At 37.8% G+C, this 24108-nt stretch overlaps 1 protein-coding gene across 1 annotated transcript in view; it reads left to right on the top strand.

Annotated features, from left to right (window-relative positions):
* Window positions 1-4980, top strand: part of ENPP3 (ectonucleotide pyrophosphatase/phosphodiesterase 3) — a 35523-nt gene extending 30543 nt beyond the window's left edge. The window contains exons 23-25 of the mRNA XM_053938035.1: window positions 1139-1271; window positions 2792-2948; window positions 4457-4980. Coding sequence (XP_053794010.1) covers window positions 1139-1271; window positions 2792-2948; window positions 4457-4630 — 464 coding nt within the window. The 3' untranslated portion in view covers window positions 4631-4980. The remainder of the gene's footprint in view (window positions 1-1138; window positions 1272-2791; window positions 2949-4456) is intronic.
* The last annotated feature ends 19128 nt before the right edge of the window (window positions 4981-24108 follow it).

The raw sequence follows: 24108 nt of genomic DNA, 5'->3' as shown, positions 1-24108 counted from the left end.
TTATCTATGCTTACCTGTTTGCTTTTCAATTTGCTCTTCATCTCCTCTGGGCTGTCCTAACATGAAATGCTAGCTATGAAATTCTCATAAAAATTTTCCTTGGGAATATGCTCAAGGTGAATGAAAATGGCACATTTTCTTTTTTCAAAAGCTGAAGAGAAGGCCTCAACAATATTAATCTTGCAATACTATCTCTATAATAGATGTTTTTATTATGCAAGAGTGGTAAGCTCGTCCCATCCAGCCTGACTCACATTTGTTTGTAATCATTGATAAGAAATTTTCTATAACTGCTTATGATCCTGTTTTACTCTTAGGCCTAGGCTCATTTTCTTAGAAAATGCATAAAAAGAGGAATTTTTAAAGGAAAAAGTTAGGAAAAACCTGAATATTTAACTACCTTTCTAATACATTCAGATCTCATTTATTCATCATTCGTATATAAAGCAAGAGATCCAGAAGACCTAAGTGTCTTTAATCTTCCAAGTAAATCACAGACTGTGAAAAATTCAATTTTTTAAGGAAAACAACAAGAAATTTCTATAGACCATAAACAACAGGTAAATCAATAGGAGATGCCCTCAATGCCCCAAACCTGTCAGGTTTTTTTGCCATGCCAGTTGTAAATATTTGAATAATCTCACTATCTTATATCCTACAAATTGTATTTTCTTGATTGACATTTGTGAAATAAGCCAAATTGTCTAGCGATGTTTGGTACGAGTTCTTTACAGTTAAACTAACACTCAGGTGGTGAGTATTCCTCTCACAAAACCATTATGTCAGTTCCTACTATTTGTAACACTGCAGGTACAGGCAGATCAGCCAGAAATTTATGACCTCTAAGCTGTAGGTTTGTATCTTCAGCTTTAGACCAAATCAATATACCCTCCAGTAGTGCAATTTGCCTTGCAGGACTACAATAGCATTTACAGCACCTCTTTCAAAGGCAAGTGGGAGTATGTCCCTTTTGATGAAATCCAAATTTTGTGTAACAAAGAGTTGATTTTATTGGCAGTTTAGTTCTGAACTTTTTTTTATTAATCTATAGTGAAAACACAAATACGCTATTTTTTTTTCAGTGGTGAAATGACTTTAAATTTCTATTAATTTTGCTTTTATTTTCTTTTTACGACAGACATATGGGACTATTTCCATAATGTGCTTGTTTGGAAGTATGCTAGAGAAAGGAATGGGGTAAACATTATCAGTGGACCAGTGTTTGATTACAATTATGATGGCCATTTTGATAGCCCTGATGAAATTAAACAGTAAGTAGATGGAAAAGCCAGAAGTCAAACTCTATATGAAATCTCCTGTGTTTCCACACAAAAATACCCTATTATTTTAAAAGACTAAGAAACAAATATAATAGAGAATGCAGTATTCTCTTTATGATCCTACATCCACTATTACTCATATAACAAGAAATGCTCTTGCAAAGAGATACAGTACCATGGAAGTTGACGTTCAAGTAAAGAGTAAAAAAGCTGTGCAGTTACATGTGTATCTCTATACACATACACAGGTACAGACTAGTAATTAGTTTCCCAAGATGATGCCTAAATTTTAGATTTTGGGCCTCTGCATCAGAAATGCTGAGAGAATATATGACATTTTAAAATGCAGAAGACATGCTTAAGCATGATTTTCTCATTTTGATGTTTTGTTCACTCACCTGTTTGTTGTTTCTTCCTATTGTCTCAAACTGATGTATTTCATCAAAGGTCAGATTTGTGTGTTTGCCTTCACTGAATCACATAACTGGAAATGCAAAATGTAACATACCTGAGAGGTACCTGTGAATAACTATGGCTAACACAGCTTACTGCAATATCAGACATGTTTACATGTAAATTATAAAGACCAATTATTTATGTCAGTGAATAAGGATACAAGGAAATAAAAACAGAATTAGAAAAACTTAGATTAGGGGGGTAAGAGCATTTATAGAGTAGAAAGGTGCTGGGAAGTCTGCACAGATTAATCTCTCACTGGAGATGTTTTGTTCAGGCTAGACTTGACCACATCTGTTAAAAATGGTTTGAGAAAGGGAAAATCAGCCTGCCACGTAGCAGGAGGGTGGAAAGGAGAAGAGACTACTTCCTTCCAAGCAGAATGCTGTAATAGCCAGTTGACCACATAATGCTGCCTCCAGTTTGGAATAAGCATGTTCTAGTCAGCATGGTTAGTCATACAAAGCAGTATAATAATTTCAGTGATAGCATTTTGTTCAATACTGAACAGAAAAGCCTAGGAAACATTCAGCTCTTTATACACAAGAGTGACCATGTTTGCAGAATAGTCAGAAAAGAGCAGAAAAGAGGTTTTCAGCTGAGTATCCTAAACTGGTTTCTACAGCACACAGCCACAAATCACTGTTCTGGCATTTCTCAATGGCAAGGAGTCAGAAGTTAATTTTCTCATCGCTCTCCTCCAATTTACGTGGTTGAAGTTCTTTGTGTAATGAAGGGCAAATATGATGCTGTATTCTGACTCTTTCAGATGTAGAGATCTCTGGCTCTGGCAAAATAGAGTATTCACCATATTAAGCAGTCCTGTTTCAGTGGGACTACTGTAGCACACAGAGTAATCCATGTATGTTTGGCTGTTTATAAAATAAATGGTAGGCTGTGTATCCCATCAGGTATTTTTTTTAATTACAAAAGAAATTTAAGTAATATAGTATTGAAAGATATATGCTGAGATAAATTCTATAAATTTCTAATTGCATCAGTGGTGTTAATACTTGATATCTCAATAAATGCCTTAACTAATGTTTGTTTTGCAGGTATGTAAATAATACAAAAATCCCTGTCCCAACCCATTACTATGTGGTTCTGACGAGCTGCAAGAACACATCTTATACTCCACTGAACTGTTCAGGGTCCTTGGATGTTTTGTCTTTTATCATTCCTCATCGACCTGACAACACTGAAAGCTGTGCTGTAAGTATAGTTCTACTTTCCTGTGTGCCAATGAACTTTGGGAACTGATTCCCATTGGAATCTAGTCATCCAGAGAATCTTGATCAGTCTGTGGAATTTACTCATTCCCCATGAGCTGGCAATGAGATCAAGCTCCACCAGAAGCAATCACCAGAAGAGCAAGGAGCTCCAGAACAGGCAGCTGGAAACTAATGAGCTGTTAGGAAGCAAGGAAGAAGAAAGGAAGCTAAGATAAGAGGACTGGGAAATGCTGTCACCTGAGAAGGGCTGAGAACAGCAGCACAGGCAACAGGGAGATGAGATATGAAAGACTGCAGGATAAACTTCAGAGGTATCAGAGGACTTTGAGTGTTATTCCCTTCAGTTGCTAGAAAATTCCTTCAGTTGCTTATTCCACCTCTATGAGAAATTAGACAGCAGGCATTTGGATGCATGGTCCTGCAGTCAAAATTTGTACTTGAATTAAATTAAATCTCTGCTTACCACTAACGCTGTGAATCTTATGCCTTGTAGCAAACAAAATACATAATCTGAGTGTAATATGTATTGTTGAGGCAGCTGAGTGCTATTCCACAAACGCTGGGTTGCAGAAGGTTCCTAAACTCAGGGTATATATATTGCACAAGTACAGCTGCACAGACTTGAACTGGTCTTCACAGACAGTTTTTAGTTTATTTATAACTTTGAACTCATAACTCCAGACAGGTGCAAGCTTGCCCTACGTGGAAACAATTTCTGTGTCTCCCCATGTGTGGATAATCCTCAACTTCCCAGTGAGATCTTTTGAGTAGTTGAGGGTTGACTAATTATTAGAATGAACTAGTTGTTATACTTTAGAAATTATTTGACTGTAATTTCTAAAGTTTAGTAATAAACCCCAAATCTTCTCACTTTGTATTAATCACGTTTGGCAGTAACATAAATTTAATGAATCATTTGCCTCAGAAGCAGATATTGTGAATGAAAAAGCAAACTACCAGCTGTTTGCAAGAAAATCCTTGTAGTAAAAGAACAGAAAATAACATTTTGGATTGATTAGTGGTTACCTTTCCATTGTTTTCCCTGTCTAACCAGCAACTATTCTTGCTGTCCAGCAATTAAGACTGAACTGCTGTAAGGACTTTTTGTGAGTTGTCAGGTGCCTGTTTTTTGACTGGCCTGAGCAGTGCAGCTAATTTGCACTGTAACTAAAACTATCCTTACTTGTGTGTTTGAAACGTGACTCATGCATTCTGTAGTTAAAAGTCACCATTGCCATTTCAGCTTAATTCTTCTTCTCTGTCACTTTGGAAGTGGAGAGGTGGGTAGAAGAGACATCCACTTGATTCTGTTTAAATGAGATCCCTAAGAGCAAGGCTGTAAAGATGCCCAGGAAAGCCTGAAAGAAGTTTTAACAACTGGAGGCCATTAGTCTGTCAGACCAGGTCAAACACTGGTAATTGCCTAACACTGCCACCAAACAACAGAGGGCCTTTTATGTGTTTGAACATTGTTGTTTGTTTTGACAGGAAAATAAGACACTTTCCGAATGGGTTGAAGAAAGAGTTCAGGCTCATTCTGCACGTGTTCGGGATGTGGAGTTGCTAACTGGGCTTGACTTTTACCAGGAAAGAAATGAATCTGTCTCCGAGATCTTGCGGCTAAAGACATTTTTGCCAATATTTGAGACTGAAAGTAACTGATTATCTTTGGAAAAGAGGTCAGTGCTTGGAAGAAAGAAAATTTTAGTGATTTCACTTATTTCCTTGCTTAAGTATATGGGAGTGCTTTTCAGATTTGTGTTTTTCAGTCAAGTGCTTTGTGCCAATAAAATTTGAACAAAAATGATACATAAAATTTTCTAAAGTGAATTAAATCATCATTGTTGAGCCAGGCTTTCAAAATACAGAATATATTTTTGTTATGTAAAAACGAATATATTATATTGCTATAAAATATATTAAATATATGTGATATAATATATATATATATATAATAGCAGTAGTAATGATTGAAAAAAAAAACAAAAAGAACATATTTTATACTACAGAGACACCAGAACTGAAAATTTTATATAAAATGCTTCTACAATGGAGTTGAAAAATAAAACAGTTTGAGAGGAGTGTGTGTGTTTTTTCCCTTGTATTTATCAAAGAGGTTATATTTCTCTAACACAAGCACATCCTGAAATGTTCTGAATTTCTCTTTCTCAGATATTAATTCACATGGAAAAATATTCAGACTCACAAAAAGTTTGTATGTAGTGCAAGTGATCATCACGTGTGTTTTCCACTTGGGTTAATTCATTATGCCAGTAACAAGTGAAGTGAAGTGAATGATCTATATTCTTATACCCTTCAGAAATCTTAAAACATTCTGAACATGAAGAGGTAAAAGAAATGCTCTACACAGAAGAATTTTGTCTTGATATTTACCTGTATTTGCAATGGTTTCCAAATGCCTGGCGATAACAAAATGTTTGTGTCTGTTTTTAAATAGTTAAATGTAAGATGAGAGCACAAAATGAGTAGTAACATCCAAAACAAATAGTCAATCTTTCTGTAGGGACTTTGTAAACAGATACTGTGTAACACTGCTGTACACAAATTATTGCTGAGGACAGGTAAGCAGGACAAGACAGTGGAAATTTCCAGATTATGCTAATACAAAAATGTCACCCATAATAGAGTGTTGAGATGAACTACTCCACTACAAATGTTGCTAAGTGCATTTATGAATAATCACGAATGAAAAACAGCAGAAAATTAATTTGATTTGATCATTTGATTTATAGGCACAGTGGCGGCATTTTAAAGAAACATGTCAAAGTGTGTTTCAATCTATAAAATTAACTGTGGACTGAAGGAGCTATGTTTATTTAAAGAATGAAATTTTAAACTTCCAAACTTTTCAGCACAAAGAATCCAAACCCACCACAAGACTCTATTTTTCCCAAAGTCCCCAAGATGATCAGTGTATGCCTACGCACCAGACAGTGTTTAGTAATATTGATCTTAAAATCATGATGTGGGACCAAGCTGAACATAAAGATTTTTATCTCCCTGAAACCATTACACCATCATGGAGTTGCAGTTCACCACCCTACAATCTTTCGACATCTTAAGTCTGCTCACCTAAATCAGAGACTTCTGCTAAACTGCCCCAATTAATAACATGACTGTTTTTTCACTTTGTGGTAAATCATACACTAACTCAAGTAAAAAAATCTACACTCTTACTGTAGAAGAGCGGGACAAAAGAACAGTGACTAAATGTATAAAATAGATTGGGTTTATTTTACTTTGAAATGCTGAGAAATTCAAAAGTTAAAGTAACAACAAATAGACAACACAAACACATCATATTTAATTTAAAAACATAATCCTCTGTTGTTAATCATTCTGCTTTGTCCTGGGATTTAAGAAATTATGCTGTTTCTGAACATTTCAAACTTCTGTTCCCTAGGGAATGTGAGTATAGCTTTCCCAAATTGGTAAGCCCTTTGTTTCTGTGTTTTTCAGCCAGTTCTGAAACTCCCAAAGCTGAAGTGGAACAACCACAAATTAATCTTCTAACTGCAAAAGCAGATGTTGCCAAGTGTCAGCTCTCTGAGCCACCTTCCATGTGAGAATTAAAAATGTAAATTCTGTAAAACATGATTTTCCATGGGCCATTATTGAAGCTAAGAAACTGAGTGCTCCAGTAGACATTGAAAATCTGAACTCTGGAGGACCTTGCTGCTTTCCTCTTTTATGCTTGGGTCCTTTTTAAGTACTAGAGTATTAGAACCAAACCTCTAAGCAAGTATAGAAATTTGGCACTACCTGTATCTAGTCTTTTATCTGTAGCAAGGTCGAGTAATAATGAAAGAAATTAGGCAAGGGAAGCAGCCTACCCTGCTCCAAGAAAGGCAGAGGAAGGCAAAGCTTAACTGATGTTTTTTTAGTAAGTGCTACTGTTTCCCTAACACCACACCCTGGCTCCGTGAGACTGTCACCATATAAAACAAGCCTTTTTTGTTCACTTAATATTTATTATAGAGACCGCTGGCGTTTTGTCAGTACCTCCCTGAAGTATCTTCAAAGCTGAGTGCAGACATTGAAGTGGCACAGAATACCCTTTACCTTGGACATCCTCCTCTAAAGGAAATAGTGTCAATGGATATATATTGAACGGCTGTTTTAAAAAATTACTTCCTGCACAGGTCCTGCAATATTTGTACATAGGATGATGGGATTTTTCATATGCAACATGTGCAATTGTTTGTAAGTACAGATTTTTTTTTTCTATACTTACTGAGCCATTTCTGTGCAGTGAGGGAATTAATACCTCTGGGTGAAAGGCTGTCAATAGGAAAGGAAAGCAAATCTATCATGCCTCTGGATCCAAAGTCTTGATAAAAGCGGAGGCTCAGAAGTGTCTTCTTAGAGCAGCACTTGCCTGTCCCACCACAAATCCCCCTGGGGAGGGAGAAGTGAAGACTACTGTCATGACTTTCCTTATCATGGTCTGAAAATGGCAGGAAATACAAATCCTTCTCAGACCCTGAGGCATGAACCAAAGAGCAGGAGTGTCCTCTGAAGGATGAAAAGTGCTGGGTGGAATTCAAATTGGTATTAGCCAGAGTAAGGACTTGGGACAGCTTTGGGTTTGACATCAACCAGACTTAAAGCAGGAGAAGTGCCAAGAACACCAATTGCCTTAATGTACTTTAAGGAGACTTGGCAACTGATGTGTCCCATAAACCAACCTGCCCACTGTCCACAGCCTGCTTTGCCTGCAATGGTTGGGAGTTGGAAGGAGAGCGAGTGGTTCCTAAGACTATCTGCAAAGTGCATTTCTCCAGGTCTTACCCTGTGTGAGAGAAGCATGGCTGGGAGGAAGAGTTTGGCTTTCCAGAGGCTTTCCAAGGAAAGATAAAATTGTAGAGCTTTGTTTGGTGTCTAGCTTGCCTCTTATCAGTGTGTCAGATTGCTGCCTTACAGATGGAACAATTCCCTAAAGGGATGTGTGATTTAGCACAAGACGAGGGACTGTACAGAGTGGTGTTACAAGCCAAGAGGCAGGGCAGTCTCATATGGGGAGGTGGTGGGCACCGTCTTTCCTTCCTGCCAAAGAAGAGGCTCAACTCATCTGATATTTGGCAGTAAGAATGCCATTTCTCTGCCAGGTCACACCTTAACAACAGGTCCCAGAATCACAGTTACACTGGCAGTAGGAGATGATTTAGAAACTACTCTCTCAGGAAAGCCATGGCTGGGCAAGTGAATTTTGACCACTTTGTGCTTTCAATGGGATCAACAGTTCACAAACAGATTTGCTAACCATACTAAATCCAGCTGTTCTTGGAAAAGGCTGCTGAGTTTAAAAAATCGCATGACTATCTGTGGTGCCATATAGCTGAAATAAAAATGAGCTCCAGGTCTGGCTCCACATTTTGATGGGGGCATGAGCCAAAGCTAAGTTCTGTGAATTCCCTAAATCAAAATCCTCATTTTTTTTCTCCCTCATTCTCTTCTTCAGTAAATAGTGCTCTTCTAAGCCAGCTCCAGAAAAGATATCCTCATTAATTCAAGAGGATCTCTGAATGCCTACAAGGTCTAGTTATAGGGTAAGATGGAGGCAAAACCTGAAAAGACCTGTATGTAACTAGAAGGTTAGTCTAGATTCATTTTACAGGTCACTGCAAACATAGGGATCTTAATAAACCAAAGTTTTTTCTTATGTTTAAGTTGAACCTTTTGTGTTTCAGTTTGTGTCCACTGCCTCTTGTCATGTCACTGGGTACCACTGAAAATAGCCTGAGTCTGTCCTTTTTGCACCCTTCCTTCACGTATTTGTACACCTTGATAAAACCCACCCAAACTTGCTGAGGGTATCCTCTGACCCGTCGGATATGTTGGACACTAGTGGAGGCAGTATAGACCACTAGTGACTACTCAGCAATGGGAATGCCTCAAAGGTCCAAGGCTAAGATTTGTGCTTTTTCAGAATGCTGTTTGAAGCATTTTATATATTGCTCTGATTTTTTTGTTGGTGGCCGAATACAAGCCTGTTATTCTGTAGGCAGAATAAAAGTTTTCTTGTAGTCCTGCAGTTCAAATATGTCAGACTTTTTTGTATGAGCCACTTAACACTCAGCACAGATGAAACCTGTGTCAGTCAACTGTAAGCATAAAAGACTCAATTTGATCAATCAAAAAAAATGCCATAACAACTATGGGAACTAACAATTTTTCTGTCCTTCTCTTCATATCACATACAGGTCATACCACAGAATCCTCCCTTGAATCTCAGGAGTGACCAGCTCTCCCAGGGAAGAAGGAGGATTTATGGGGAATTGCTGAGAAAAAGCATTTGAAAAAGAAAGCTTTGTTTGCTTTTCAGGCAAGCTAGTGAATGTAATTTCCATCTATTCAGTTGTGCTGCTTTGGACTCTTTTCCTCATTCCTATTTGTTGTCAGGGGAAAAGCTTATGGAATTTTGTCTAGCTACCAAAACTACATAATGTGCATACCATTTCTATAATCTCTAGAATATTTGAAGGATATCACCATCAGCCAAGAATGCAAAACATGATTCAGAAATGATAGTAAGTTTTAATTTCTCATTATTAATTTCTCCTTCATTTTAGGCAAAAGGATGCCTTTTCTGTATCTGCAAACACATTTTCATGAAGTAGAATATTCCAAAGAGGTTAGTTTGTAGCCCTCCTATCCACTATGGATATCTCCCTAGCACCATTAAGCATTACAAATGAGTCTTCAGTTACAAAGAGGAGGAAGATCAGTAAAAAAAGCACTGTCTGAATGCAGAAAAAAACGGAATATTGAAATTTTTGCTCCTTTGTGTTTTTAAAAGCTTAACTGCAGACCCATGGGAAAGGTGAGTTCAAGCTGTTGTTCACTCTAATTCTTTCCACAGAATGAGAAATCTTGCCTCATTTCCTTTACTCAGTTATGAGTTAGATCACATTTTATGTGGCATGCAACTCAGTCTTATGAGTAGTACAAAGTTTTGGAAACAGTTTAGCTACATAGGCTGAGGAAACACATGATATAAGCTCATATTTGTTTCAGTAAATTTAAATTTTGTTTCCGAAAATTTTAATTTGCGAACATTTCCCACAATTTTCAGGTGCTGTTCGGTGTATCAAACTTGCTCTTGGTGGTTTGGCAGCAAATAATTTCCTGTAATCTTGACTCCTAAAGGTAGTGTCAGACAGTGATAGCAAACAGGATGCTGTCTGATGGGAAGGGTGATGACAGGGAGGCAAGATTCTAAAAGAACCAATAATGTTTCCTTAGGAAAATATGGGCTGTGGTAGGCACAAGGATTGGTCAGTGACTTCTCTTTGTAGTTGACCTACAATATTGGGTAGAAGAAGAAACCACCTAAGTTCCTGGGGTTTTTTGTGTGGCATGTTACTGGCTGTGTCTGCTGTCTAACATCTTTCCCATGGTTCCTGCTCATCATTTTTCTTGCTCCAGTGTTCATCTTTGTCTCTTCCCAGCGCTGGTCATGTTTCTCCCCATCATCTGTGTCTCAGTGTGATCTTTGTCTTATCCAGCTGTCGGCACTTACAAGGAAAGAAGTCTCAACTCCTTTCTCCAACTTGGCCCTTAGCACATGGCTCATGTGCCAACCACATTTCCAAAACCATTAATTTGGAATAAAGCCAGTATGTGAACTAATTTCATGCTCATGCTTTGGGATTGTGATCGCTGCCACCCATGCTTTCTCGGACCAGAAATCATACTGTTTCCGCAACTCAGGATTTTCAGAAAGCTAAGTGTAGAAGTAGTGAATTCAGTCATTAAAATCTCACAGTTTCTGACAAAGGAATAGAATGAGCTATGGGAAACCCAGAAATAAGCATTTTTCCATCACAAAAATCTTTAACATTTTATAACTTGCATGACATCATAACTGTTCTCTGAGGTACAGATTTAGTTTAACGTACTTGTATAAAGACCCTTAGACAGAAAATTTCTGTTGATTTGAATGACTTGTGTTTGAGAACTTCTAAGTAAACACAATGGCACAAGAAATGCTGCAAAACTGTATGCGTTACAGAAGTTTATAGATTTTTTTCTTTTAAGGTCTTCCTCACAAGCAAAATGCTTAAGAGAAATTATCCAGAAGAAATGTTGTCAGTGGTACTGCCAACTGTTCTATCCATTATTAAAAGCAACCAAATATTACCAAAAAAGTGCATAAAAGCAATGTGAAATCTTTATATAGAAAAAAAATAGAATAAAATATTTTTATATCTTGCATAATAAGCAGCATATATTTCAAAGCAGCAGGGAAAAATTGCTACCTGCTGTTAGTGCAATTAAGGAAAGTTCCCTATTTCTCAGCTATAAATAACCTAATACAACCATGGGCATAATACTGCAATATTTGACAAATTTGCTAATTGATTGCTGCAAAAAATGTCACCTTTTGAAACACAATTGATACATGACATAAAATCAAAAGGAAGTCTGAATAATTCAGGAACTTTATGAAACCCACTGTAAAAGAGATTATATATTTTCATAGGAATTAATTTTCTATTTTCTATTACATATCTTTCTACTGTGTTAATGAAGAATAATTTCACCGTAAAATAGTACTGAACAAAGTTTGTTCTGGCTGAAGCTTCTACTTTATGAATCACTTAATCCACAGTCTACTTCTTGTTCAACCAAGTTGCACAGCTATTCTGGACATCTATAGCATGGGATAATGACATATGGGACATGACACATCAGTGTCCTGTTTATGCTCAAGGTTTTTCCTGTGTGGCATCTTGGTTTGTGTACTGAGGTTTGAGGTTAAACTGAAGAAAACTGTGATTTCCTCCTTGTCTCTGATAGTCCATATGCTTTTTAACTGCTCAGTGTCCTTTTTGAGCTACTGTTAGCTTGTACTCACTACTTTGAATGCAAAATGAAGTGTTCCATGTGTATTGGTGTTTATATGGCCACAGGGGCTTGGCTGTGCTGGGGAGCTGTGATGATGCCCTAATGGCCAAGTAGAGGAGAGAAAATAAAGAATGGCATAATTACTTCTTCAGATATTAATTCTGAATGGTTTCACATGTAGCTACTTATGGGTTTGGTCAGCTCAGACCAGGGGGCACAAGGATTGTGTGTAGGCCCAGGATGACCATCAGCGGCAGTGAAACTTCCAGTAATGTGGTCTTAGTCATCCCAAAGCCTGTACAGAGTGCACACAGGGCTTCAGAAAGCTCTCATGGAACAGAAAACTTGCTTCAAATTGAATAAGGGTGTGACTGCCATTGGTGAAACCTCCTGTCCTCAATTGCCAGTAACTAAACAGCTTGACAAATAGTGATCCACATGGCTTTCAGAGGTGGTGGTTGGAGGTAGAAACAGAGTAGAGCTCATGTAAGGCTAGCAAATACATACTGATTATACATTTTTGTTGTTTTTTAGCACAAGAAAGAGACTCCAAAATGTAAGGAAGCCCTGTAATTCCATATAGGTGTGAGGTGATTTCATTTTGGAGCAAAAGCAAAGGAAGGCTCTGATATCATATGGAAAATTAAATCCCTATATGCCTACATACTTTAATCTCTTCACAAACAACAAGAGATTTTAATTTTTTTTCTTGCTTAGCAGAGCAAACCCAGAAACTAAGAGGAGGTTAACTACTCTTTCTAGTACTGCTAGGAGTGATAATAGTGATTAACAGCAGAGAAAGAAAAAAAAAAGAAAAAGAGTAGTTTATAATATAGAAAAATGTTAGCACCAAATAATAATAATGATACATAAATTTGCTAGCTGTAGATTTAGCTGGAAATCAGAAGACAGATTTTCACCAGTAGGCCTCTGGAACAGCTATTCTATGAAAATTGCAAGGGATGAACAAAAATACTTTAAAGTAAAGAGCTTGGTCAACCTCTGAATCAGCCTGAATTATACAGTTGCCCACGATAGCAGGCAACTGCCTCAATGACTCACTTCGGCCTGTGTTATTTGCCTCAGTGAATAATGATTAAGTGAAAGAAAAAAAGGCATTTTTACTTTAGAAATGTAATCCAAGACCTGTTTGATTGAGACAGTGATTAACGATGTTTAACAGAGATTAATTAACACCTCAAGTCCTTGCCAACCAGTAACCTGAGAAACTTGCTTGGGTTTACTGCAATTTAAATAAAAAGCATCTGTGTAGCCAGGATTTGTATGAGCACTGCTGGTGTTGCCATTTCATCAGTCCTAGTTCATGCTCTGCTTTGGTTGCTTGTGAATCATATTCCTGAACGTGTGGATAGGAAAACCGTATTCCCTACTTGCTTTACTTCCAGCTGTGTTTGTGAGGTTGGGAAGAATGACAAGAGATGTCATACTGGCCAGAAAATGTCTGTACAAAGTGCTTTTGACTAGCTAGGAGGAAAAGGGCATGGATAGAGTTGGTCAGAAAAAACTTAATAAAACTTATTTTGGATTTGGTGTTTTTTTTGGTGTTGGCTTTTTTTTTCTTTTTCTTTCTTTTCCTTTTTTTTTTTTTCCTAATGAATTAGTCAGATCCATGAAATTAAATAATTTTGCAGAGTCTGAATTTGCTTTCAGTGGTGTCTCAATACAGTTGTGTCAGCCAGACAATTTTCAGAACAAGGTTAGATGCCAACACATCATCTCCATGACTTTTTCTTTCAAGCTTCTCCAGAGCTGACAAACAACCTGAAGTCACTGAATCCCGGCCAACAGCCATATTGCTCCATGGCCTGTTGAGGTGACAAAATCCAGAGCTGGAGCAGCTTGCAAGCATAAACTTGATGCCAGATTTTGTACTACTTGGGTGAGTGTCTTAATAACAAGCCTACTATTTGTTTTGTTGTTTTTCTATCTGATGGGTCCCCACATCTGAAAGATGGCTCTGACCTAGTGCAGAATGTGAGAGGTTTTGAAGTCCTAAAAATTCCCTGAGGGCAGGAAATTTTTTCCAGTGCAGCATTTCTGCCATTACTCTCCTCTTCAGCACATCCAAAACTCATGCTGTTGTCCTTGCTTGCTTTGCCAAAATCCTATTCCAACTCCTCATAAGAAAACGATCTATGAATTTTTGTTGGAACATATACAGAGACTGGGCAAGGCAGCATGGCTAAAAGGACAACAGGCACATGATGGAGGATGTGGTCTGCTCAGAAACTTTCATGTCAGAGAAGCTGCCTTGCAGGTCATTTTTATTTATGGGAGCAGTCAGAAGATATAGAACAACTGCAGGAGCCCATAGGCAATTACATGTATTAAATTTCCTAGCTGTGAGATATGATGACTGAGTGACTATAAGGTGATTATCGTAATAGGTTGGTCCCTATACCTTTTGTTATTTTGGATGCGCGATGCAGCAGCTCATCACTGTTCATCAGTATCATTATTTGATTAGTGACAGAAGACTACTTAACTCTTATCCTAGGATAAGAGATAAAATGCTTGACCTGCCTGTTTTATCATTTGCAGAGTTCCAGAGTAGCTGAAAAAAATTCTACCTTTCTGCCACCTTTCATTTATCTAGGGGGATACACAATGCATAAGATAAACACACATAAGATAATTGCTGATATAGAACCTCAGAAAAAAGAGCAGAATCAAATTTTTTTATATGCTTGAGCTGATGCATAAGGTAAACTGCTAGGATGGAGCTTTGGATTTTTATACCATAAAGGGGAAGAATGAGCAGATTGACTGCCTTGTAGCTTTTAACATTAAAAATGTTGCTCCAAATTCTTTTCATGTAAACCACACAAGGATTCAGTATCTATGTAGTTCACAGACTACAATAAATGCTTACTTGTCTCTGTTCCTCATATAAAACTTGTAAAAAGATTAATGTGTGGCATGTACTTTGAGGCTTTAAGCTGACATACAGAAGGAAGTATAGTAATATCTTCTTTGTTTCCTCAAAATTCATCCCATTAATATCTAATTTCCAATAATTAGTGGGGAATCTGAAAAATAAAAATACTTGCCAACATGTAGGCTTTTGTAAACAAAGTACAGGTTGGATAGAGTACAAGGGCAACAGCACTGCTGGGACTGACCATCAGTGTTTGGGATTCATCCCACCTTATTACCTGGTGCCACCTGTTTAGCTCTTTTTTGAAACTGGTGGTTGTGATAAGAGACCAGGTCACAGTACGAGCTCCAGGTGTTGGTCTTGTGTGAGTCAGCTTCCTTATCAAGTCGGTCTTCCTGATTGATCTCAGGTTGAGGTGGATTTCCTCCTGAGAGACATAGAAAGTGAGAGGTGTTGGGCTCCTGTGCTATATATTGTGCTAGGAAAGAGGGCTGTGATAAAAGTCAGAGGAAATGTCTTTGTGAGGTATCATGCAAAGAAGCTATGACTTGTCTGCATGGAGAAATTGTCTGTGTTGTTTCTGTGGAAAAGTCTGCATTTACTGAGTCCTCTTAGACACTCCCATTGCTCTCTAAGAATGCCAGGAAGAACATGGAGCTGTGCCCACAGTTTTTCTTGTTTCATAATTCTTTGTACATGATCTGAAAGCCCATGGGGCATGGTGGATTGCTAAATCAGAAGAATATGGGCAGTGACTTCTGACTCAGTTAAAGCACATTGTTAGTTCATCTTAAGGAACTGGTTGATCTATCCCTCTTCTCCATGGAGAGCAATGAAAAATATACTCTTGACCTCTTTCTAAATAGGCTAAATTAAAACCAGATTTTGAAGTCCGAAATACAAATTCTCATCTAGGTCTTTGTTGAGCAGTTCTAACTTGTGTGTTACAGGGCATCACCATGAGGCAACCTGCCGTCAGTGAATGCTACTGTGATTATCAACACTGAACATTTCTAATGGGGTAACTAACAGGGAAATGCCTTAGCACAAATGATGTACCATGTTCAAAATGTCAGCAGTCACCACTGTTCATATGCTTCCTCTGCAAATTATTCCGCAGCTCAGAACATAAAAGTAACTTTCAGGGTAACTAAGCTCAACAACCCCATGGTTAGTTAACACTCTGAAAAAGTTACAGAAAGATACCTTCCAAAGACAAGCAATTCTTCAGAGACAAACTGATTTACCAACAACTTGTAAACTATGCTTTTAATATATCTGGTATGTAGAGCTCTTGGAACTTAATTTTTCCATGAAAAAATAAACATTAACTAAAAACACACCATGTTTCTTTCTGGGGTGAGGATAAAATGACTTTTAGACACCACTAACATCCTGGTTGAGTCAATTCAACCTCCCTAAAGTCAAATACATAGTTTGGTTTGGTTGAACATGTTAGTTTTTAAACAGTCTTAAGAAATCTTACAAAAGCTGATGATAAAATCAGTTTGTTTGTTTTCTTCATATCATCTTACAAAAAACATGAAGAAAAAACTTAATGTAAAAATTGGCTTTTAAGCTTTGCTCTGGGGAAGTTGTTTGTCAGGTAAATTTCATATATCTGCCTTTTGAGATATTTTTCCTTTTTTCCAGCTTCTAATCCTAGCAGGAAGAACTCACATGAGAAGGCAACACTATGTCTGCATTACCTACAGTACGTATCCTACAGTGAGTGATTCTTAGCCAAGATTTGCTCTCTCATAAGTGATGGAATATTGAGAAACTGGGGACAAACAAGTTTCACCAAGGGAAGCAAATATGGAACGAGCAAATCTTTGTCTGACATCTCAAAATCTGGCTGTGGCATGTGTACAGAGGGGAATTACTGATTTAGTTTAATGTAGACATCTGCAAAAAAGTTTGTTAACACACTTCACATAAATGATTTAGGAGTTTTATAAGGGATGCTTAATTCTAGTCCTCAGAAGATTAATTTGCAAATTAAGCTGAAACAAAGAGCAAATTGAGTAGTGAATGGGCTCAAGAGCCTGCTGCCCGAAACAGCTAGTTCTATCTTCGGGTCAGCAGAGGATTGGCCGCTGTGTTTATTAATCACCTGGTTTTTGTTATTCTGCATCCTAAATAGATGCAGAGTATTGCCTTCCACTTCTCCCATGGGCTACAGGAAGGTATGAAAGGAGAACAGTAGAGACTGGAATGTTTTTAGTATTCCTTTACACGAATTGTGGCGTCAGTATTGACTATGTGTCCCTTCAGGACTGGTTTAGCACAGGTTCCCTAGATGAGGTCTGTCAGCATCACCTGTAGACTTCAGTTCTCTTTGTCCACTAGCAATATTGTGACTCTTAAAAACAGACTCAAATTCTGCTCTGAAAGCAAAGCAATGGGTTGAGTTGCAATGGCAAGAAGAATATGGGCAATGACTCAGTTAAAGCATATTTTTATTTCATCTTAAGGAATCGGTTTCCCTACCCCTTGTGAACTTCTCTCCTTCTGAAGATCATGTCTGGGGTACATTGCATAGACCTTGCATCAAACTTGGAAGAATGCACTTCCTGGTATTCTCCGGAGTCGGAAATAGCTGTAATTCCTGACACCTAGCTCCAGTGAATCTCTAGACAGTCTTTTAATTATGCATGGGTCAGGCATGATATGCCCAGGCCATAAAGTAGCAGTGATTCAGCAGTAGGCACCCTGATAGAGACTTCATGCAGATTCTCCAAAAATATTTATTTAAGCCTGCATTCTTTCCCTTGGTGGGCTTCTTGCCTGGGACAAGTCCCAGAAATTGGTTTCATTTTACGACTCTGGAGTAGCTTTGCCAGAAGCAATTTTTCATCCTTTTGTACTTTAATAAATATTTGTAGTATCTGCTTTGTAAACACAGAGGGAGCAAATAATGAAGCCCAAAAGAATAATAGTAAAATATTCTCCTGGAATTTCCCTGGGTATTTTTTTGTCATGAGATCCCAAGAGGAAGAAGCACAGGTTATCTGGGTGACAAAGCAGAGTTGAAGACTCCAGGTTTTGAGGGAGTACTGTGAGCTCAGGTGCTGGTCACACCCACTCACACTGTTTGGAGATGGGAGTGTGAACATTTCCTGTCACAAGACCATGTTCACCTATTTGGTGGATTTTTCTGCATGTGCATCAAGTCAGAAGAAGCACAGAAGCAGAAGGGCTGAGCAAGAGGTGTGTGCCAGCAAGCAGCTCAGGCATAGACTGACTTGGAAGTCCAAGGACAAGCATTTATTTCTGACAGTTAACTACATGTAAAACTTGAATGTTTGATAATTCCATTGGAAAAATTAGTCTCCCTGAGAAAGCATGATTTTGGTCAGCTTTCTCAGAGATTTTTAGCTCTAAAATTCATATTTTATTTAAAATTTATCTACAGATGTTATTCTTAAACAGTGTTTAAGCTTTCAAAAGTGTTTGCACAGAGACCTCTCAGGATTGCAAAACCAATTGCAAATTGTCCAGTAAAGGTTGTGATGGTCAAATCTTCAGAAACATGGAGTATTTATTGCTGTCACAGTTCTAAAGAACAGAAACACCACAACTGTTCAAATTACTTGGAAGTTTTATGGATGTCCTTTTTATGGAGAGGAAATTTGATCAAAACCAAAATTTTTTCATTAGGTGTTTTGTTCTATTGACTTGGATCATCTGTTAAAATGCTTAAACACGAGGCACTAAAATTCAGATGGATGAGAAATAGCACCTACAGCACTAAAAAACAAAGATAAAACTTCCCCCTTTCTTTCCACCCAGGTACTCCCCTCTGTCCATCCACTCCTCTCTCCCTCTTTGACATCTTTGAGTTTTATCTCTTGAGTTTTCCAGCTGGCCTTAACATTATAATTTTCAAGTGCAACATTAATGTTAATAATATTAATATTGATGTTAATAATGTTAAATTTCCATCTTATACTTTCTTTTTTTTTTCCTTAAGAACACATGTTTTTTCTCTTATTATCCCTGCATGTAGTATTTTAATTTTGTGTATTGAGTAATATTGTATTTGAAAATTCCAGATGTTTCCTTAAATGTGCAACGAGTTCCTGGATCATTTGTTGTTTGTTGAAACACCGGAAGAAGCAACTTGCATTGTGAAAATCACTTTGTTTTCCATGCTAATTCAGTTCAGCCTGACTTAAAGTATCATTCCAGGTATTTTTTAGAAGTAAAGATTTCTTCCAGAATCTTGTTTTGATGACATTTTGGTAGGTTCATATGAGATAGGTTTTGTTCCAGCAGTGAAATACAAACTTGGCACTCTATGCACTTGTTTCCAGTAAAAAGGTAGTGAATGCCAATGCCTGTAAGCCATTGAAAAGGAGACATGCAGCATCGGAATGGTTAAGCTACTATACAGGACATAGAACTTCCTCAAATTACAGTGACCTACATATTTTACATGGTGACAACAATATACCAAAATTTAAGGAGGTATTTCTTCACCAAATGTTAGAATGCAAAATTTTATCCTACAGGATGGGGTAGATCCTAAAATATGTATGTGTTCAAAAAGTGGTTAGACATGATGAAAAATTATCTTGAACAGTATTTAGCAGGAGTCCTTCCCTCTGGTTCAAAAATCTTCTCAACTGCAGGTCTTTGACCACTGTCTACCCTAATTAAATAGAGCAGTTTTTGTACTTCTAGGGATGAAATAAACGTGGATTTCAAAACTATTTATATGATTTAGAATATAAATTTGTATGGAGCTGCTGGATGCCCATTGCTAAATTCCTTGTGCATCTTTTTCAAATCTCTGCCCCCAACTGACCATCTATTTTAAAAGCCTTTTTTCTTCCCATCCTGGTTTGTGTTGAATCTTGTTCACTTCAAGATGTCAAAAGTCAGTGAGAGGTAAGGGGATATCTAGATTAAATTGTAAGACAACATTTAACTTGTGAAAGAACATTTTATCTTCCTTATATCATCCTCTAGCTGCAGTGGATGTTGCAGTACTTACACTATTGCTTTGCTCTGGACTCCTCCCAGACTGATAAGCACTGCTTTCAATATTACTACAAGCACCACTGCATTAACCTTTCAGATCTTCAAGAAACCACTCAGGTGTTTACTCTAATACTGTACTCTCCCCCTCCCCATCCCCCCCCCCTTTTTTTTTTTTTTTTGTGAATATCCTACAATTTTTCCACCATAGGTACCAAAGTATTCTTCCTGATAATAGGCTTGATTGTTCAGACCACTTAGATATGGTTGGCATATAAGGTATTGAAACTGTTTGCTAGAGAGATTACACTGAGAAGAGCATAATAAATGTCTGCTTGGTTAGCATTAAAGTATGCAAACATCTTATAGTCTGCTTTCCAACAAATCCTGCCAATATGTTGTCATCACATCAGGATTTTATAGTTTAAAGGAGTATAGGCATTTTTTCTAAAATAAAATAGATGCTTTTTTTATATAGCTTAGAGAGACAGGAAATCACTGTCAAGCAATTATTTCCTATTGCTAAAGGACTTTTCATATTTTTATTCTACTGTTGCCAGCAACCTGACAACTGTGGTGTTAACAGTTATTAAATTTCCAATAATATATGCCAAATTAAGATTGAAAGGAGGAACAATTATGCCATTTTTCAATTATACAGGGAAATAGTAGGTTATAAGTTTATTATCTATAGACTTTTTTTTTTTTTTTGGAGACCAGCAAAACAACTAAAAAATAGGAAATTATTAGCAAAAATTATTTTCTTTCTGCACTTATTAAAAGGGGTGTGTTGGGGTGTAAAATTAATAGATTCTGAAGCAAGGAGTTATACAGAACTAATAAATTTTTCCTGAGAAAGAGGCATCTTGATGCTAAGCTCAGAACCTGAGACTTGCAATGTGTGCCTTGAAACTCTATCTTGCCCTTGCGTCTTGGATCTTTGCTTGGTTATGTGCCATCCCTTGATGCAAACTGTTCAGTCTGCACAGTTTGATATGCCCATAAATGCCATGAGATTTCTGACTTCATCTTAGGCATTACTCCCAGACATAATAAAACAGTTTTGAGATATACCTCCAGTTTCATTTGTTCCTTTCATTAAGGACTTCCTGGATTTTTGTAAAGTTTTAGACACATTTCGAATGTTAAATAAAATTACCCATAAGAATATTTCAGAAGCTACCATAATTGCTATTTTTTTCAATGATTTCCAGACTAGTTTACAATGCAACACTCACACAACAATGCCAGAGAAGTCCTTAGAGCAGGAGTTGAGAAACAGCTTCAATTAGCTCCTATAAGGTTGAGTCCAGTGTAACACTGAGCAGCAATGGTCTTTAACAAGCAGCTTCAGACTTTCCTAGGGCTCCTGGTCTTTTTCATGGTTACAGGAATTTTGCTGTGCATTAGAGGCAATGCAATAGGAAATACTTGCCACAACCACCACTGGTTTCTATTCCAATGTAAGGATCAAGACTCAGCCAGCCTGGAGCTGATTTTCACTACCAACCTCACAAGATGATGCTTCTCTACCCACAAGCTCAGTCTGTCCCCCTGCTGTGAGAGCAGCAAGGGCCTCCCAACTCTGGCTGGTGCAAGTATATAGTCCAATCATGTAACATGGTGCAATACACAACCCCCTGTCACTAACCACAGCTCCTAAATGGGCCACAGCCACCTCACACACAGGGGATAGATGAGAGAACTTGGTGTTTGCTCAGGTCTTTCCAAAAAACAGATGTTTGGTGGAGATTGTGTTGAGGTGGAAAAATGGAAGAAGAAAACATCATAAGCTGTGACATGCAGCAGCATGGAAAACTTCCTGTTTACCTTTTCTCCTAGTACATAATTTGAGTTTGTTTATCTTTGCTGCAGCCACTAAAAGCTGAACAGCAAATTAAAATTGATAATTTCTGATGATTCCCTTCACAGATAAGGCCTGCAAACATGAAGCTGGTGTTACTGCTATTCTCCCTTGACATTTGGTTGGGCAGTTTGATTCAGTTACTGCGGGAGCTGGCAGCTGCTTTTGCTTCCTCAAAAGCTTCCTTGGTCTCTGTTGAAATGACTGCAGCCAACTTTCGGAATTTGGATTTGCAGCCTCAGTAATCTCTGCTATTAATTTGTTGCACAATGATGTCTTTTGTCACAGATTTGTTAAAATGGTATTGACTGCTATTTAACAACCTTACCCCAAAGAGACCAAGCAGATGTGGATTTCTAAAGGTTTAATACTGGGATGTTTTGCCTCTTCCCCTAGTATTCAATAGATTTATTCAGATACATTTGACGTATTCAGCCGAGCCGGGATGACTGAGGAGGCGGGCAGGGAAGGACGGGACGTATTCAGCACTCCTTTTGGGTTTTCCAGACTCTCTTGTCTAGAGCACTTTGACACCTTGTCAGTCAGCTGAAATGAGCTTACTTTTCACTGTCGGTTAATTATTTTTCATGCTGGTTAATTATTTTCCATGCCTAGCCTGAAGTACCTTAACTATTTGTATTGTCATAGAAAGAAATTACAAAATTTATGTTTCGTGAATATTTGTACACAGAAGAGTAAGTGTTAATGAATAGTTAATGGTTAATGAATGGACAACTCAGAAGTTAGCTCCAGATGCAGAATATCTTTTCTTTCTATGGGAAAAAAAGATACCTTTTTGCCTGCAATGTAGTTATACATAATTGTCATTGAACCATCATTATACAATATGTGCTATTCAAATATTTGAGTGGGTGACAATATGTAGATTTCTATTTGACTTAAAATTAATAAAAAATTATATTTCTACATAAAAAAACAAGGAAATGAGAAATGAAATCTTACTTGTAAAAAAAAAACCTGTAAACTTTTAATTTTTTTTTGTTTGTAGAGAGAAAGCATTTACTTTCTTGCTGGTGTGATTGGAAATGGAAAAAGAAAGTATTTGAACTTACACACATGATTGCAGTACCTTTTCATTTTTATGAAAAAAAAAAGTGAGGGTCCTACTGCCACTTGTGCTAATTATTAAAGCCACATTCACTGAAAAAAAACAGAACCTAAACAATTTGACTGTCAGTTTTTATGAGAGTTTTAAAATTATTGCACAACCAGTATTCAATTGCAACTTTCACATGACAAAATCCTTGAACGTATAAGTCGTCTGCTCAGCTGGACAGCTGTTTGAAATGCCACATTAATGGAATCAAGGAGATTTTTAATGTAGGCTTAAGGTCTTAGTTCTCACAGTTTCTGTTGCCTTTCTCTTTCCTTTGTGACCAAGTGAAACGTTAGTGTAGAAATTCTCAAGACTGCACATATGGAACCCCATTAGATGACAACAGGCACATGGAAGCAGCCCTGCAGTGACTCTCAGCATGCTGTGAGCTGCAGCAGCACTACAGACCAGCAGTAATGTTCATGCTCCATCTCAGCAATTATTTTTAATGGGAAGTTGTACTGACAGCTTGTTCTTGCAACTCAACTGAAATAGAAAGCAGAGCAACAACATTTCAACTGGGATCAAGATCACTTCCAAAGGAAGTGTTCATTTCACTGTAGCTATTTTTTAGAAAATATGTATTTTTGTCAGAAACTATGCAAGGGCCACTCCTTTCTGAGTACATTGACAGTTAAAATAAATGTGATCTAGACTCCTGAAGCCCTAGGAAATCAAATCCACCATCCCATTAGAACTGAAAGGCTAAGCTTAATGTCAACATACATAACTGTATACAGTATAAAAACTTAAAGAATTATGGAGAATGAGATACTTTTAGTAATTTTAAGCTTAGGCATACTTTGCAAGTCTTGATGCTACTCAACACTCACAGATCTACTACAGAAAGGAGGAATGACCCACATCTAGAGCCACCCCAGCATCAGGGCTGTACTTACACACATGGGGTGAACTGCCTTTCCCCATGGACAGTCAGGGTGTGTACAAACACCTCTCTCTTGCCTAACAAGCAGGGCTGAATTTAGTGGGAATGATTGGGAAGTGACATTGTGGAGCCAGATAGTGCCAGTCCCAAAAAAAGGCCCTGAAGGGCATCAAACATGGATTTCACCCCAAAACCACCAGCCCTCTGAGCAGGGCCTGGCTTGGGGGCAGTGAATCCAGAGTCACAGAATATGAGAATATGCTGAGCCAGAAGGGACCCACAAGGATTATCAAGTCCAACTCCTGACCCGGCACAGGACCACCCTCAACAGTCGCGCTGCATGCCTGAGGGCATTGTCCAAGTGCTTCTTGAGCTCTGTCAGGCTTGGTGCTTTGATTACTTCTTCCCTGGGGAGCCTGTTCCAGTGCCCAACCACCCTCTGCGTTAAGAACCTTTTCCTGATATCCAATCTAAACCTCCCCTGATACAACTCCAGGCCATTTCCTCGAGTCCTGTC

This window comes from Vidua chalybeata, chromosome 3 (assembly GCF_026979565.1).
Source record: "Vidua chalybeata isolate OUT-0048 chromosome 3, bVidCha1 merged haplotype, whole genome shotgun sequence".
Taxonomy (NCBI): domain Eukaryota; kingdom Metazoa; phylum Chordata; class Aves; order Passeriformes; family Viduidae; genus Vidua; species Vidua chalybeata.
The sequence above is the reverse complement of the archived record's forward strand: the minus strand, read 5'-3'. Positions and strand labels throughout refer to the sequence as shown.